General features: G+C 41.6%; 1 protein-coding gene and 1 pseudogene across 1 annotated transcript; both read right to left on the reverse strand.

Annotated features, from left to right (window-relative positions):
- Window positions 1–697: 697 nt before the first annotated feature.
- LOC117696048 (PRAME family member 12-like) lies at window positions 698–3,240 on the reverse strand. The gene is made up of 3 exons (XM_034486652.2): window positions 2,954–3,240; window positions 2,064–2,648; window positions 698–1,265 (listed from the first exon to the last, which is right to left on the reverse strand). The coding sequence occupies exons 1-3, from the start codon at window positions 3,238–3,240 to the stop codon at window positions 698–700; spliced, it is 1,440 nt and encodes a 479-aa protein (XP_034342543.2).
- An 8,987-nt stretch (window positions 3,241–12,227) lies between these two features.
- LOC117696062 (E3 ubiquitin-protein ligase ZFP91 pseudogene) lies at window positions 12,228–13,906 on the reverse strand (annotated as a pseudogene).
- Window positions 13,907–16,210: the final 2,304 nt, after the last annotated feature.

Here is a 16,210-nt window from a genome sequence, read left to right on the forward strand (position 1 = left end):
CCTGTCAACTGAAACCACTCAGAATCCTCCAGCCTATTCCTCTACTGGCCAAAAACTCAGACATCTGCCAGTGGTCTCTGCCAACCCAGTGCTGGAGTGAAAGGTGTGTGCCACCACAATGGTACTTGTTTTATTCTTTGAAATATTTTAATTTTTTTAGTCATGTGTATGATTTGTATATGTGCAGAAGAGTACAAGTATTTCCAGAGAGCACATTAAAATGTCAGATCATCTGAAGCTAGAGTTACAGATGGTTATAGATATAAAAAATAAAACAGTCCTCTCCAGGAAGACCACCAAGCAATTTTAAACTTTGAGCCATCTTTCCAAGAGAATCTTGGTAGAATTTTGAACAGGATTTCAGGAAGCTGAAGTGTCTATAATCTTTAAACACTAGGTGTGTTATTCTGAAAATTCTGGGTAGACAGAGAGAAGGAAACACAAGAATATGGGAAGGTCAAACAAAACAGTAAGTACCATATTCAAATTTCATTTGCTGTTTCAAGGTATCTACTGTTGAGCTTAGGCAAAAAATAAGCCCTCATTCTCCAAATTAGTACTTCTTCAACTATGATCCAATGGAACAATCATCATTCCCGAGTACATCAAAAAAAATATGCTGAAATACACATGCTCTATCTCAAATGTGTCACTTGAGTTCTGGCTTTCCTTTCTCAGAGTCCAGCAGTGACCTCTCTCATTGCCAACAGAGACATAGTATGGCCCCAAATTTGTAGACACAGAATCCCCCACAACCTGCACAAATGTTACTCACAAAACAAATCTTCTTTGGCTGCCTTATAACGTTGAGTGTGACCATTAGCTCAGAGCACTGTTGTACAAATTTTTGTGGGAGGACATTACCAAATTCATCATAGACCTCATAGGGGGCAGGGTACCTTTCCCTGGTCAGTTGTCTCAAGTTAGCAGTGTGCTGCAGCAGCTTCTTCAGGATGTCCATAGATAAGAAGTTCATCTGAAAATCGACCTCAGTGAGTTGGGAGCATCGGCTCAGAGCAGGTAGGAGGACATTGATTTGGAAGTCCACGATCATACAGCCCTTCAATTTCAGCTTCTGCAGTGTAGCTGTCAGTCTTCCTAGAAGTCTTCCTAGAAATTTATAACTTGAATTTATAAAGTCGGTGCCACTCAGATCCAGGTGTGTGAGCTGATGGAGCCTTGGACACTCGGACAGACAACTCATATGTGACTCTGTCAGCTTGCAGCGAGTGATTGCAAGGGTCTCTAAGGGACTCTCTAAGCTCCTAGAGAGAGACAAAGGAGATCATCTCCTTAAAGTTCAATAGTGGCACACAAAGGGCAAGATTTCAAGGAAGAAAAGGTTAGCTACATCCAAGGTCATTCTGTGTCCATAATGAAACTCAAGGTTAGAATGTTCCCTGATAGTACCAAATAAATCTTGTTACTATAAGCAGAGGACACACACCATCATTATGATTGCTTTTGCCTGGAGCTCTACAGTGCCCTCTGCACTTGGGAGCACAAGACCACATCAGTGAATAGATGATATCAGCAAGGAAACCCAGTAGGACTGTCTTGGAAAGACCTAGAACCATTCCTGGGTGTGATAACTTTGAGCTCATGAGCTCCACCTCTATGGCATGGATTCTATCCAGTCCACATAGCTTTCCTGTGGCCATAATGACTCTCAATCATTACTCATCCCATACCAGTGTTCAGATAGCCTCAGACCCATGGGGAGTCAGAGGAAGATGAAAAGTCCTCATACAGTTATTAGGACAGAACTGGCATGGGGAAAATGTAATATAAGCTCTCATAGCCTTTATAGATCTGTGTTTAGTACATCTGGGTACTTGGCAAAGAACTTTTCTAAATCAGGAACACACAAATGGCAGTCTGAGTTTACTAACGTGACAACTCAGGATCTAGAGTAGCACAAACTCTAAGATCAATTATTCTAAGGTCACATCCATGTAAATTCAACAGTGCCTGGGAAACCACAGGTGTGCACTGGCCTTTCATGTAACAGAGAATGGCTTTGATCTGGCCCCTGGATAAGGCTTTCTTTCCTCCTTACTCACCTGAGCACTTGGTCCAGGCATTTATTCACAAAGCAGACGTCATTCAAGTAGAGATGCTGGAGCTTGTGGAGTTTCGAGAATTGGGGAATGATCATACTTACACACCAGTCTTCTATCTTTTTATTTCCAAGCCACTCCAAAGACATGTGGATATCATTGAGAAGGAGTTTTTGAAGGTTTGTCATCTGGCCTAAACCAGGGGCTATCATTGCAAGGGTGTTCAGGTCGCAGTGTTTATACACTTCCAATTCCTGGATAGAACTTAACTCAACTACATCCTGAAGATAAGTTGAGTAGTAGACAGGGTTGGTCCAAATCTCTATCTTCTGACAGTTCACCTGTACTACATCTTTTCTCTCCATTGACCACTGATAAAAATATTCATTGTATTCACTTATGTTCCCGGGATTCATAGAAAGGTTTATCTTTATAGTCAAAGACTGTTTTCCCTGTTGTATGGGATGATACATCAAAGGCTGAGGCTGACTAATGTCTGGAAAGCAAACACCATCCCACATTCCAGCCCACACATTCCAGAAATTATGATTGGCATCTCGTAAATCAAGCACTTGTAGTTTCCACATCCTGTGGATCAAATGGGAAAAAATTCAGATGACAGAAGAGGCAATGTGTAAACAGCTTTGTCCCTATAACACAAAGACCCTTAAATCCATTCCTTGAGGGAAGAGGCCAGGACAGACTCATTGCATATTTTGTGCATCTGTACTCTCTGCTCTGCTGCACACACCACTGTCCTTTTTCTTTGTTTCTCTCCACAAAGTTAGTGGCATCAGAAGCCTCTGATTCAACTTGGATCGCATGGTGAATACTTCCATCATTCCACACACTTCCCCCCCCACACACACGCATGCTACTTTGGTGTCACTTACCTGGGTTGATCTTTTTGTGTCATCAGCAAATCCAGGCCATCCAGCACAGTCTTCAAGATCTCCAAGTCTGGAGTTGTCATCAGAGCTCCAACAGGAAGGCATGGGAAGGGCCAGGCTGCCACCATCTCCCTCAGGATTTTATGTTGTTTGCTGTTGAATGCATCCTTAAAGAGTGGTGGGAAGAGCTCCATGGGCAGGTGCTGCAGAGCAGAGATGGTTAAGGCTTCATCTTTCAGCAGACTTCTTCTCGCCAGCTGCACTAGCGAGGGTGGGGTCTTGGAGCTCATCATGGCTTTCAGGTAGGGAGATGCTATGGATATAGCAAGATAAAGAAATTATTTCAGGGAAAATACTCTTTAGCTTGCTTCTTTTCCCACTAATTAGATAAACAGACTCGGCCTCAGTCACTGTTCTGGCAATGTCATAAACCTGTATTTCCCATTAGACACTATTTTTCCCAGAACCACATTTCCTTTTAGGACCTCCTGGAAAGTCAAAAGCACCCATTCAACCCAATCACATCTACAGCTCACATGCTGGGAAGCTGGTATCAGGACATTCAACCTGAAGTCCACACTTTTGTTTGAAACCATCTACAAATGTATCTCATGACCCTAAATGTCAAAGTTAAAGGTCACATATCCAAACTATCCTTGAATTCAATGAATGGAACTGTTGGAGAGAATCTGTGATATGCATGTTGTTACTTTGACTTCCTTAAGCTTTAGATCCAGTAGCCACACTGAGCTGTAGCCTGATCTTTGGGAGATTGAATTGTGAGAATTGTCAATTTTATGCTTTCACGGGGGTCACTATTTCCTTCATTTTTCACTCTTTTTGAATTTTCAATCATTTTGAATTAGGGTATTTTAGGGTATACAGCAGATATTGGTAAGAAAATAAGGCCCTTCCTCAGTGGGCCAAGTCCTTGAATGTTACATCCTCAGCTTTCTATAAATGGCACAAAGCAGTTCAACTTGAGGTCTCAGGACTCAGGAGAGAGAGTCAGAAAAATCAGTCTTAAATGACAGCTACATATGGAGTTCTAAGCTAACCTGGGTTGAATGATATTTCCTACTTCAAAACTGTAACATCAAACAAGGAGCCAAAAAAAATTTACAATGACCAAATATCAAAATTACTGAGGTGAAATGGGAGACTGAATAGGAGAAGCATGAATGGTCTGCCTGGGTGAGATGGGGCATCCTAATGGATTGAATGATTTACCTGATCAGCACACTGCTTTCAGGTTTTCCCATCCTAGCAGGAGCAGGTAGTTGCTCCAGGCTCCAAGCCTCAGAATGTCTTGTACAGCCACACTGAACCTTATATCCACCTTTTCCTCACACCTTCCCTTTTAGCCCCACCTCTCAGCAATAATCTGCCACCTGAGTGAATCATAAAGTTTCCACCCATTTAATTATTTTGACATTTACATCTTTAGTTAGATTGAATCAGATTTCTATATGAGAATGTTTAAAATCAAGACCTGGTCAAGGTCTCAGGCCTTCCAAGATGTTTCTCCTCAAACTCTGAGCTCTGAGATTACTTGTCCTAATTAACTATATATTTTGGGAGTTTCTTGTCTGTTTGTTTGAAACATGGTTTTCCTGTGTAACTGTGGCTGTCCTGGATGGCACTCACCATGCACTCTGGTCTGGCTTAAACTCATTATGAAACCCCTGCATCAGCTTTCCCGGTAGCTACTAGGTGGATTTGAGCCATAACACCTGGATTCTCTTCTGCTCTCCTTGCCCACACTGCATTATGGGAGACTGACTGTGCTGATCAGAAAGGGTCTTCTAGTGAAGCAGTGGGACTTAGAAGAAGCATGAATGGCATCAAGGCACACACAATTATATATCAGGGATTGCCTTTGCTTCCCACATGCTGGGATTACAGTTATATTCTATCACATTTCAGCATGTGCCACCCCAGCATTTCCAATGCAGAACTGCTTGGTCTAGCCTTTGTTGGTTCTAAAGCCATAATTCTCCAATCTGCTTGTGAAGCTTGTTCAAAGTATCCTAGTTCCCGAAGACTCTACTAATTCCAACCAATCTTGGGTGAATTCATCCCAGTGGGAAGAGATCAACAGGAAGCCTGGGAACTCAGGCTATATTTTGATGATAAATAAACTATGCTTAGTTCTCCCAGCTCTCATGATTGTAACAGACAATGTTTTATTGTTACTCGGCATTTACAAATACTGTTTTTGTTTGTTTGTTTGCTTGCTTTGCTTTCCTGAGACACATCTTATCCCTGGATGTTTTGAAACTCACTATATAGGTCAGATTGGCTTCAAATTCAAAGATCAGCTTGCCTCTGCCTCCCTGTTGTTGGGATTAAAGGCACACTCAAGAATGCCAGGCTTAAAGTGACATAAACATCATCAGTCAAGGCACTTGAGTAACTCACAGCTGTCATTACAGCATGGATTGCCTTGAATTCAAGGTCACATTGATATCCTTTTTGTTTGTTTGGTTGGTTGGTTTTTGGTTTTTCGAGACAGAGTTTCTCTGTGTATCCCTAGCTGTCCTGGAACTCACTCTGTAGGCCAGACTGGCCCCAAACTCAGAAATCTATCTGCCTCTGCCTCCCAAATGCTGGGATTAAACGTATGCACCACCACTGCCACACTGATATTCTTAATGTGAATGTTTTTTTCAAAAAAAAAAAAAAAAAAAACACAGAAACCATACTTACCCAATCAAGCATCCCTCAGTTTTCTGAGACGGGAGAAGGCCAGGCAAGGTTATATAAAAATATTTCATTTCAAAAAGACAAATCAGTAATATATATATATATATATATATATATATATATATATATATATATATATATTATTTGAAGTGAGGGTACAGGGCTAGACTAGCTTGCATAAGATAAGGAATCCTGATAATGCTAAGGGGCTTACCTGATCTGGACTCTGCTGAAAGGTCTCTGAACCCAGGCAGGAAAAGGCTCTGACTCCAGGCACCAAGACTCTGAGGTTTCCTCTGGATGCTGTGACTTTTTGTATACTTTTCAAGTGGATGCTCTGACTCTTTATATACCTTTCCATTGAACCCTCCCTTTGTAGCCACACCTTCTCAGCCAAAATCGGCCTCTGATTCAATAGTTGAGAATCTCCCCACGAGATCATTTTCAGATTTTGATGATATAAGTGGATTGGATCAGATCCATACTTAGGAAAAAACTTAGGCCAGACTTATATCAAGAACTGATTTATTGAAGCAATTGGTTGTGCCTTTAATCCCAGCACTCCTTAGGCAGATGCAGGAGGATCTCTGAGTTCCAAGGCAGCCTTGTCTACAGAGTAAGTTCCAGGACAGTCAGGGTCACACAAAGAATCTCTGGCTTGAAATAAACAAAGCAAAACAAAAAGAGAAAGAATACAAAAATCTCCAAACAGAAAAAAAAACTTTTTAAATTGATCTATGTACTTTGCTTTTTAACGTTTTGAGATGGGGTTTCTTTCATTGTGTATCTAAGATTAGTTGGCACTCCATTTGTTGACCAATCCTAGTTCCTCAGTCTGACTAAATCTGTGTTATGATGTAAGATTCTACTTCTGACTTAGTTTTATTCTTATTTTGACAGCATTGTTCAAGATACAGTAGAAGCTTATCACCTTCACTTACTTCTACCCCTGTGACTAAGGACCAACCTAGGAATACGAATCTACCATCCATCATGATTTAGTGTGGGAGGTGCTTCAAAGAACTCATTAGTGGTCAGTTTCTAGTGAGGGAAAGAGGTGGAGCTTTTTAAACTTTGGAGTGAATTCTAGGTTAGACTTTTATTTCCAGAAAGCTCTCAGGATTCAGGCACAGTTTTTGAAGCAGAGGTGCATACAGTGTTCTGATTTGCACACTACACAGTGAGCACAACTTGCTTCATATATTCTTGCTAAAACTTGAAATCTCCATTGCTAAAATGCTAATCTGAGGTTCTGGCAAGATCCCATGACACTTCTCCTCAAACTCTGAGCTCTTAGATGGTTTTAAATTTTTCTACATTAAGACTCTGTTACTCAAGCCTCTCTGGAACTCACTATGTATCTTTCAAGTCACTGAGAAGATGAGAAGACACTAAGAATTTTTTTCTTTCTTTCTCTTTTTTGTTTTGTTTCCTTCCTTCCTTCCTTCCTTCCTTCCTTCCTTCCTTCCTTCCTTCCTTCCATCTTCCTCTCATTTTTTATTTCCTTTCCGCTTTCTTTTCATTTCTGTATGATTTGATCTTTGATGAATCATTGCCATGATGTGGAGAAAGTACATCTAGGCCTCAGTAATCTTCCAGTCTGGGTGGATGTGTATGTAAATAGGGTATATTCATGTTGATATCTCAGTGCAGGAAAGAATGAACGGAGATACTAGTGAAAATCAGGACTCCTTGCAAGACTGAGTGCTGTGTTGTGTACAGGCTGATTTTAGGGCTAAATTGTACTTCTACCATGGAATCAGTTGTAAGGTCTCCATACAGAAAAGACAATGAACTGAGACCATGTGGCAAGGTCTTTCATCCAGAGTGCTGGGATTAAAGGCTTGAGCCAGCCCTTGAAGGTTCACTTGAAAACTTCTGAGATGGGTTATCAAAGTGTCCTTGAACTCCAGATCTTTCTGGCTATGAAAGCCTCCTAAGCTCATCCTGAAATTCAAGTGGGGATCTGCTTTGGTAATGTAATTCCTTTGCTTTTTATTTGTTTGTTAGATTTCTTTTAGTTTTTTAATATCCCAAACACTGTTCCCTCCAGTCCCCTATCCCACAGATCCTCCTCCACTCCCCTTTCACCTGTTTCACTTCAGCTTGAAAACACAAAAGGTCAAGCAGGCTTCTAGCAATCATTTATAAAGTGATAGAAGATGAGGAGTTCAAGGCCAGCCTGAACTACCTGACACCAGTAAAAAGAAAGAAAGATAATACAAAGAAGGATGCTTGAAGGAAAATGGGGAGGGGCTGCATGAGGGGGTCTGGTAGGAGAGGGAAGTTGATATTGGGATAATAAGTGAATAAATAAACTAATTTTAAAAAGAATGATGCTGATTACACAGGTTTTCTCTTTTGTTTTGCTTCAGCAATATTTGATCCTAGCCTGAGTATCTGAATAGTAAATGTTGAAATTCACCAAAACTTCCTTCATCAAACCTTTACTTTGATTCTCTTGGATACTTTGCAATTTTTTTTTTTTTTTACATATACTCGACAAGGCAGATATACAAGTGGGAAATCTAGTTAAACTGTATACATTCTGTTTTATAACACTACCCTGAGGCCGGAGGATTACTCTTACTCATGGGTTAACATAACCTACATAATGAGTAGCTGATAACTGTTAGGTATACTAGGAGAAACTACTTGGGGAGAAAAAAAAAGTCTAAGAGCAAGCCGGTCAGAAGATACTAGAAAGAAAATTCCAATACTAAGTGGTTAACTACACTCAAGGAAATATAAGGAACAAATGATTCCACATCACTAAAATCAAAAGAAGAGAATCACACATATACACAGTAGCACCAAAAATATACCAGGAATTAGAAAATATTGACCATTAATATCTCTCAAGATCAATTGTTGAGAACTGCACTAGTCCCACGTTTGGGGGCCAAAAAATGTTGGGGCCTAGGCTGGCCCACTTTGGGCGGCCTAAAATATTGTGGCCCTCTCCACTCCACTGTTTCCTGGCCCAGGCTGCTGCTCCAGTCCGAGGGTTGGGGTTCAGCAAGAGAGAGAGTGAGGACAGACTGGAAGAATGGAGACCAGACAGAGTGTGTTTCAATCCCATTGATTCTTCAGTCTCTCTTACTAGTCCAAGTCCCGAGTCTTGAGTTCCTAGTTCCTAATTCTACTCCTCTCGTTGTTCTCTTCCGAGTGTCTAATGTCTATTCCTACTTCTAGTGTCTGAATCTCTGTTATTCCAAATTGTTCTCTCTTTTTATATGTCTCACTCCTAAGCCATGCCTTTTGGTCATGCCTTTAATCATGCCCTTAGGTCATGTCTCTAAATCTGATCTCTAAGCCACACTCTCAAGTTACACACCTTTAATCTCACACACCTTTAATCTCACACACTCAAGGAAAGTCCTGGGTATGTAAAGCAAGATGTTATCAGAGTGTGCTCAGTTGTTGTAGGCTATTGTAATCCAACTCTCTTGTCAGGGTATATGGCTCAAGATGGCTGCAAAGCTGATAGCCGCTTTCTGCTAAAAGTCAGCTCCCAACAATCAACGAACTCAATTCCCTAATAAAATGACCCAGGCGCACAGAATGGATGTATAAACAGAACCCATCATTCTGCTGTATACAAGAAACACATTTGAGCAACAAAGATAGACATTACTTCTGAGTAGATGGCTGAAAAACAAAGGTTATAAAGCAAATGGACCAAAAAGGAAAATATAGAAACCAGTCTAATATCTACTAACAAATTTCCAACCAAAAGTAAGCAAAAAAGACTGGGAAGAACACTTCATGTTCATTAAAGGAAAATGTACCAAGAGGACGTCTCCTTGTAAACATCTATGCCCCAAATGCAAGAGCACCCACATTCATAAAAGAAACACTCATAAAATAATTTGAGAAGGTGGAGGCAGGAAACAGCCTTCCTCACTGCTGACTTCCACCTGCCTTGAGTTTGGAGTTGAGGCCTCCCCAACTCTTGTTCCTCAGCAGCCTACAGTGTCTGACCATGTTTGACCCATGGAGAAATGCAGTAATCAGCTTGAACCTGTACTGCTGTGGGGCTAGCCTTGGAGTGGCTGCTTAAATTGCTTGGCTTCCTGGCTGTGTCGTTGGAGGAGACCAATGCCATCATGTCTCCTAAGTAGGAGCTAGAGGTCTGTGTGCTGGAAGTGTATCTTGTTTTATGTAGAGGTCCTTGATCTACTTGGATTCGAGCTTCATATAAAGAGATAGAAATGGATCAATTTTTATTCTGCTACTGGCAGACTTCAGGTTAGACCAGCACCATTTGTAGAAGATACTGTCTTTTTTCTACTGTATGGTTTTGGCTTCTTTGTCAAAGATCAAATGACCATAGGTATGCAGGTATATTTTTGGGTCTATTTGGATTCTATTCTATTTATCAACTAGTCTGTCTCTTTACCAATACCATGTGGCTTTTATCATTATTGATCTTTAGTAGACCTTGAGGTCAGGAAAATTCCCACAATTTTTTTTTTTTTTTTTTTTTATGGTTCAGAATTGTTTTGCAGTCCTGGGTTATTTTTATTATTCCATATGAAGTTGAGAACTGCTCTTCCTCTATCTGAGAAGAGTTGAGTTGGACTTCTCATGGAGATTACATTTGGTAAAATGGCCATTTTACTATAGTAATCCTACACTTCCATTAGCATCAGAGAGCTTTTCCCCCTCTGAGATCATCTTCAATTTCTTCTTTCAGGGACTTGGCATTATTCTCATACTGATCTTTCACTTGCTTGGTTACAGTTTCACCAAGATATTTTATATTATTTGACTATTGTGAAGGGTGTTATTTCCCTAATTTTTAAAGCCATTTTGTCCTGTGTATGGAAGAAGGCTACTGGTTTGTTTGAGTTAATTTTGTATCTACCCACATTGCTAAAGCTGGCTGTTTTTTTCCCAATAGTCATCATGTGTTTCTGACAACAACTGGCCAAGTCTTCAATGGCTGATTCTGAAGGACACAGGGAAGAACTGCACTTCTAATTTTCAAATGATGAGTTCAATTAGGGTTTTAGTTTTCTGAGAGGTATAAGCATGTAAAAACAGGATCCGTGTTTCCCAATGACAGTAATAAACAATCCACAAGGCATTAAAGTCTCTACTCAGAGGAAAATAAAAAAAAAAAAAAAAAAACCATTATCGTACAGATTTTTGCTTTTGTTTTTGTTATTGAAGCTTTCTCTCTTCTAAAGAGGACATAAGACAGAACACTTTACTCTTAACCAAATCTCTAAAACTTTTAGATTTTGTTCCTTCATGAATAACAGGGTCTGGTCTTCCACTAACTGAGAGCTGGAATGACCAATAACAAAACAAAAACCAAAATCAACACAAGGGGCCAGCAGGGATATATATGCAAAGAAATGGTGAAGACAAGAGAAGATAAATTCACAGAAGAAATTCTTTTGTTTGTGATCCAGACCTTGACCAACATTCCTCATCCCCTCAAGATTCTTGTATCTCGAATGCTCTTAAATTCTCAAAGAGCACACTAGTTACCACAAACCTATCAAACTTTCCTAAGGCTTCAAAAAAGCACTAGGCTACTAAAGTGACTCTGTTAGTGCTGAGGACCAGCTTTCTTTAAAGGCCACTGGAGAACTATGATTTTAGAGGCTGGCTGTGCTTCTTTAACTTCTAAGCCTTGCCTTCAGAATACCTCTTGTAGGAAGGATCCCATGTCAGAATAATCTACTCTCCCAGCCCCACAAAACATAGCAACAAAGACCCTCCCCCCACCAAAATAAGACTTTCCATTAATAAATAAGGAATCTCAGGTTCCACAACACAAAACACACATGTTCAAAGTGCAAATTTCTGCCATTAGCCTGGGACTTTTCTCACTGACAGAGAGCCCTATCTTACAGCCAGAAAGACTGTACAGAGGGCAGTCCCCTCTCTTGGGAGCCTGCTTCCAAGCAAGTGAGCACCATTAAGAGCATTATGGAGGTTCAGACATGGGGGGAACTGAGGCGCTGGGATCCACTGAAAGGGAAGGAGGTGGTCCCCATGTATCCTTCCTTCCCCAAACCCAGTGAGTAATGGAAGAGGGGTGAGAGGTATGTGCTGTTTTAACTGCATCCTGCCAAGGGGCCCTAAAGTGCCAAGTCAAGCTGCCAGCCTCCAGAAAATAGAATTATATAATATTTGAGGATAAGTGTTGGTTGTTGCAGTGGGGAGAAGCCAGAGCCATAGGACAGTAGTAGAGGAGAAAAGATTTAGATGATAGTAATATACTATTATGAGTTCAAAGCTGATCCAGAGCACATCAAAGTTATAGGTTGGAAAAAAAGAGATCTGCCAATGAGCAGGAAGTCTGCTGCTGGCTAGAACCTAGTATGTTGCTGCTTTTTAATCAACCTTTCTGGTAAAGGCTACATCAATATTTTAAGGATGAGGAAAAAGAGTTCAGGGAATGGGGATGGTGTGTGTGTGTGTGTGTGTGTGTGTGTGTGTGTGTTGTGATCCACAATGCAAAGAACAGGCCCCTCAGTTATTTTACTAGATTTTTAAATGCTTTAATTTTTTTGTCTTTTTTATCTTTTAAACACAAAGTCTGCACTGCCCCAGTGCCCAAAGTCTTCCTTTACACTAGGGTCCAGTAGTAGAGTCTGTATCTTCAATCAGAACCTCTGTGATAGCACCGAGTATATCCGAGTTCATGACCAGCCCCACTGCTGCCACTTCCCACAAAGATCTTCCCGTCAGCCATAAGGCTCACCCGTTCTGTCCCACTGCAGTATGACTTTGACATCCCTTCAGCTTCTAGCAGTAGGCACTCTCCAGATGTTGAGTTTCCCAAGGGCTCAGGAAGAAGAGGAAGCCCCTGACCATCTGCAGGTTGTGTCAGGGGCTCTGGGTTAGTGCTGGTGATGAGGGCGCCCGCATTGGCTGCCAGAGCTTCTGCAATCAGCACCTCAGGGTGGCTTTTTGCTTTGTGTGCCACTACACTGTCCTTCTTCTCAATTTTTTTTTTTTTTTTTGCCACAGATATTGCAAGAAAACTGGTAGAAGGGTCTGCATCACATTTCTTCATGTGCCAATTGAGAGATGCTTTTTGTCGACTAGTAAATCCACAGATCTCACATTGTAATGGCTTCTCACATGTATGAATCATCCGGTGTACTGCCAAATTGTGGGAACTCTTGAAGGCCCGAGCACAATATTCACAGATATAATCCCTCTGGTCTGTATGATGCTTCGCATGTCGCAAAAGTTGTTTCTGGAGCCTGAAGTCCACAGGAGGGATGGGGACATACATATTTTTTTCAGCAAATGCTGGTATTTAATGTGGTGCTGCAAATAGCAAGGCTGAGCAAGAACAGTCCCACATGCTTCTACCTCACAATGGACATACTGGATTGGAGGCTTTTTTTCTCCTTTTGGGTAACCGTGGACTTTTGTCATCTTTCGCCTTCTCCCTCTCTTCCTAGGAGGCTCCTCATCTTCCCTAATTTCATTCTCTTCTTCTTTCACCTCTACTTCTACTTCCACTTTAATTTCTTTCTTTTCTTTCTCTTCTTTCACCTTCCCTGATTTCCTCCGTGGCTTTGGGGTCTCCCTTTCAAGGTGGGGCTTGTAAGTCTCATCTCTTGGGTCATCTTTGAATGGTATTTCCTCTTCACTGATTAACATTTCTTCCTCCTCCTCTTCCTCATCACTACTAATGCCACCGGGAGACTGATGTTCTTCTGGAACGTCATAATCAAGTTGATCTGTAATTGGTTCTGTCTTGCAGACAAGTTGCAGTGAGCCAGTCTTGGACCTAGAGCTCCGAGTATTCTCACTGTCTGGAAGGCGAGAGACAGAGGTGCCAGCTCCTGCTAGGTATAGTTGCAGTAATGGAAACTTCCCGAGGGAGGACAGAATCATCTTCTTTCTCTTCCTTGGGATCTAGATGAAAACATAATTCTTTATCAGTTGTTATTTTTTCTATACACTGGAGTCACAGACACTTCTTGCCCTGAGCAGGAGACCGGCTTCGTGGCCGCGGGCTAATGCCCGGGACCATCGTCGGGAGGCCTGTTGCTGGGGCTGCTCCTCTGCCAGCTGGGATACTCAGTCTTTCTCAGGCGGCCGCGGTCCCCACCTCGCCTCAGCATGTGGCTGCTCGCGGTTTCTACAGGTGCCTCCGCTGCGCTGTGCCTGAGCTAGATTGAAGCAGCATTGGTCGCAGCTGGCTGCGGGAGGGCCCCCTTCCTGGTCCTGCTGCTCCTGGAATCGCAGCTCCTCCTTCTACCCCAGCATTGGGCTCGTCCATCCCCATCCCTGCGTCCCAGGCGGTGGAGGCTGCCTTGACCGCGGCACAGCTCTCCCTGGCCCCCTTTGCTCCCAGAGGGTGGGGCTCCCTCACTCCACAGCGCCTCCTCCCCCCTTTCCCCCCCCCCCCCCGCCCCTCTACCCCTCCACCGGTTCCTAGGGCGACCTTTTTTTGGTTTTCAAGACACGGTTTCCCTGTGTAGCCCTGGCTGTCCTGGAACACACTCTGTAGACCAGGCTGGCCTTGAATTCAGAAATCCTCCTGCCTCTGCCTCCCAAGTGCTGGGATTAAAGGCGTGTGCCACCGGGCGCTGAAGCTGTTTTTAAGTGGAGGAATTCTCTGACAGAATTTTGGCGGCCACTTATGTATACTCTCATATCATCCACAAAGAGTAATACCTAGAATTCTTTCTTTACAATTTATATCCCAGGGACTTCATTTGTTGTCTATTTGCTCTAGCTAGAATTTCCAATGTTGTATTAAAAAAAATAGAGTGGGCAGCCTTGTTCCTCATTTTAGTGAGATTGTTTCAAGTTGCTCTCCATTCAATTTGATGTTGGCTGCTGGTTTGATCTATATTGCTTTAATTAAGTTCAGGCATGTGCCTTCAATTCCTCATCTCTTCAAGACTTTTAACATGAAGCTGTGTTGTATATTATCATAGGACTTTTCAGCATCTAATGTGATGATCATGTGAATTTTCTCTTTGAGTTCTTATATAGGGGATTACATTGATGGGTTTCAGTATATTGAACCATTCCCTGCATCCCTGGAATGAAACCTACTTGATCATTGTGTATAATCCTTTTGATATGTTCTTGGATTTGGATTGTCAGAATTTTATTGAGAATTGTTGCACCAACATTCAAAAGAAAATTGGACTGAAATTCTCTTTCTTTGTTGGGTCTTTGTATGTCTTAGGTATCAGTGTAAATGTGACTTCATGAAATGAATTAGGTAGTGTTTCTTCTGCTTTTATTTTGTGGAATCGTGTGAGAAGCACTAGCATTAGGTCTCCTTTGAAAGTCTGAGAGAATTTTCACTAAAACGGTCTGTCCTTGTGCTTCTTGTAGTTTGTAGCCTTTTAATGACGGCTACTATTTCCTTAGGTGTTATGGGTCTGTTTAGATAGTTTACTTGATTCTGATTTAACGTTGGTATGTGGTATCTAGAAAATTATCCATTTCATCTCCTATCTAGAAGGTTTGGATGTGCATAAATGGGGGAAACCACTTAATGATGCAAAATAAACTCCCAGCATTTCTTCTTGATTTCTCAGATGATTATACTGAAGATCTCATGTTGAGCCTGTTTTGTGAACAGAGTTGATTACATGCTACTCTTGGCTGCTTCAAAAACAACAACAGAAAAAAAGAAACCAGTCATGAGGCCTCATACATATAGGCTTAGCGCTCAGGAGGTGGAGACAGTCAGATTACTCTGTTTATAGCCAGCTTGATCCACATAAAGAGTTCCCCATAAAGCCAATTTATCAAGCCAAACCAAGTCTCCAACAAAATAAATGGATTACTGACAAAATTATTAAAATTCCTGATTTAATCATATGTGTCCAGTAAGACAGGTCAATGACAAAGTTTTACTGTCAGAAGTGAACCATGGAGGTCAACTTCAAACTCAAATGCACATGCAAAGGGAACATGGAAACTTAAATAAGCCACAGATTTAAAAATTTTTTAATTAAATTTTTTATTTTTTGAAATTAACAATATAATTACATCATACCCCCAATTTCCTCTCACCACATCATCCCACATACCCCTTGCTCTTTCAAATTCAGAGCCTATTCTCTGTTTCTCTCTCTCTCTCTCTCTCTCTCTCTCTCTCTCTATCTATCTATCTCTCTTCCCCCCAAAACATAAATACAACCTGCTCACAGGCTGCAAAACATTACTTATAGGTAAACCTTGAACTCATTATCTTTGCTTCTCTCTCTTTTTTGGATATTTTATTTATTTAAATTTCAGATGTTATTCCCTTTCCCCATCACCCTTGGAACCCCCTATCTCATCCCCCTCCTCCTGCTTCTTATGAGGGTGAACCACCACCCACTCCTGCCTCCCCACCCTTGCATTCTCCCACACTGGGGCATCCAGCCTTCACAGGACCAAGGGCCTCCTCCATCCTCCACTACATATATGGCTAGAGCTGTGGATCTCTCCAAGTGTATTCCCAGGCTGGCTGCTTAGACCCTAAAAGCTCTGGTTAGTTGGTATTGTCACTGTCCATATGGGGCCACAAACCCCTTCAGCTCCTTCATTCCTCTCTCTAAC

Source organism: Arvicanthis niloticus, unplaced genomic scaffold, assembly GCF_011762505.2.
Source record: "Arvicanthis niloticus isolate mArvNil1 unplaced genomic scaffold, mArvNil1.pat.X S10, whole genome shotgun sequence".
NCBI classification, from domain to species: Eukaryota; Metazoa; Chordata; class Mammalia; order Rodentia; family Muridae; genus Arvicanthis; species Arvicanthis niloticus.

Coding starts and splice junctions, on each gene's coding strand:
- LOC117696048 (XM_034486652.2), bottom strand. CDS start 3,240: ATGAGCTCCAAGACCCCACCCTCGCTAGTGCAGCTGGCGAGAAGAAGT. Junction 2,649..2,953: donor ACACAAAAAGATCAACCCAG/GTAAGTGACACC, acceptor TTTGATCCACAG/GATGTGGAAACTACAAGTGC. Junction 1,266..2,063: donor TGCCTGGACCAAGTGCTCAG/GTGAGTAAGGAG, acceptor GTCTCTCTCTAG/GAGCTTAGAGAGTCCCTTAG.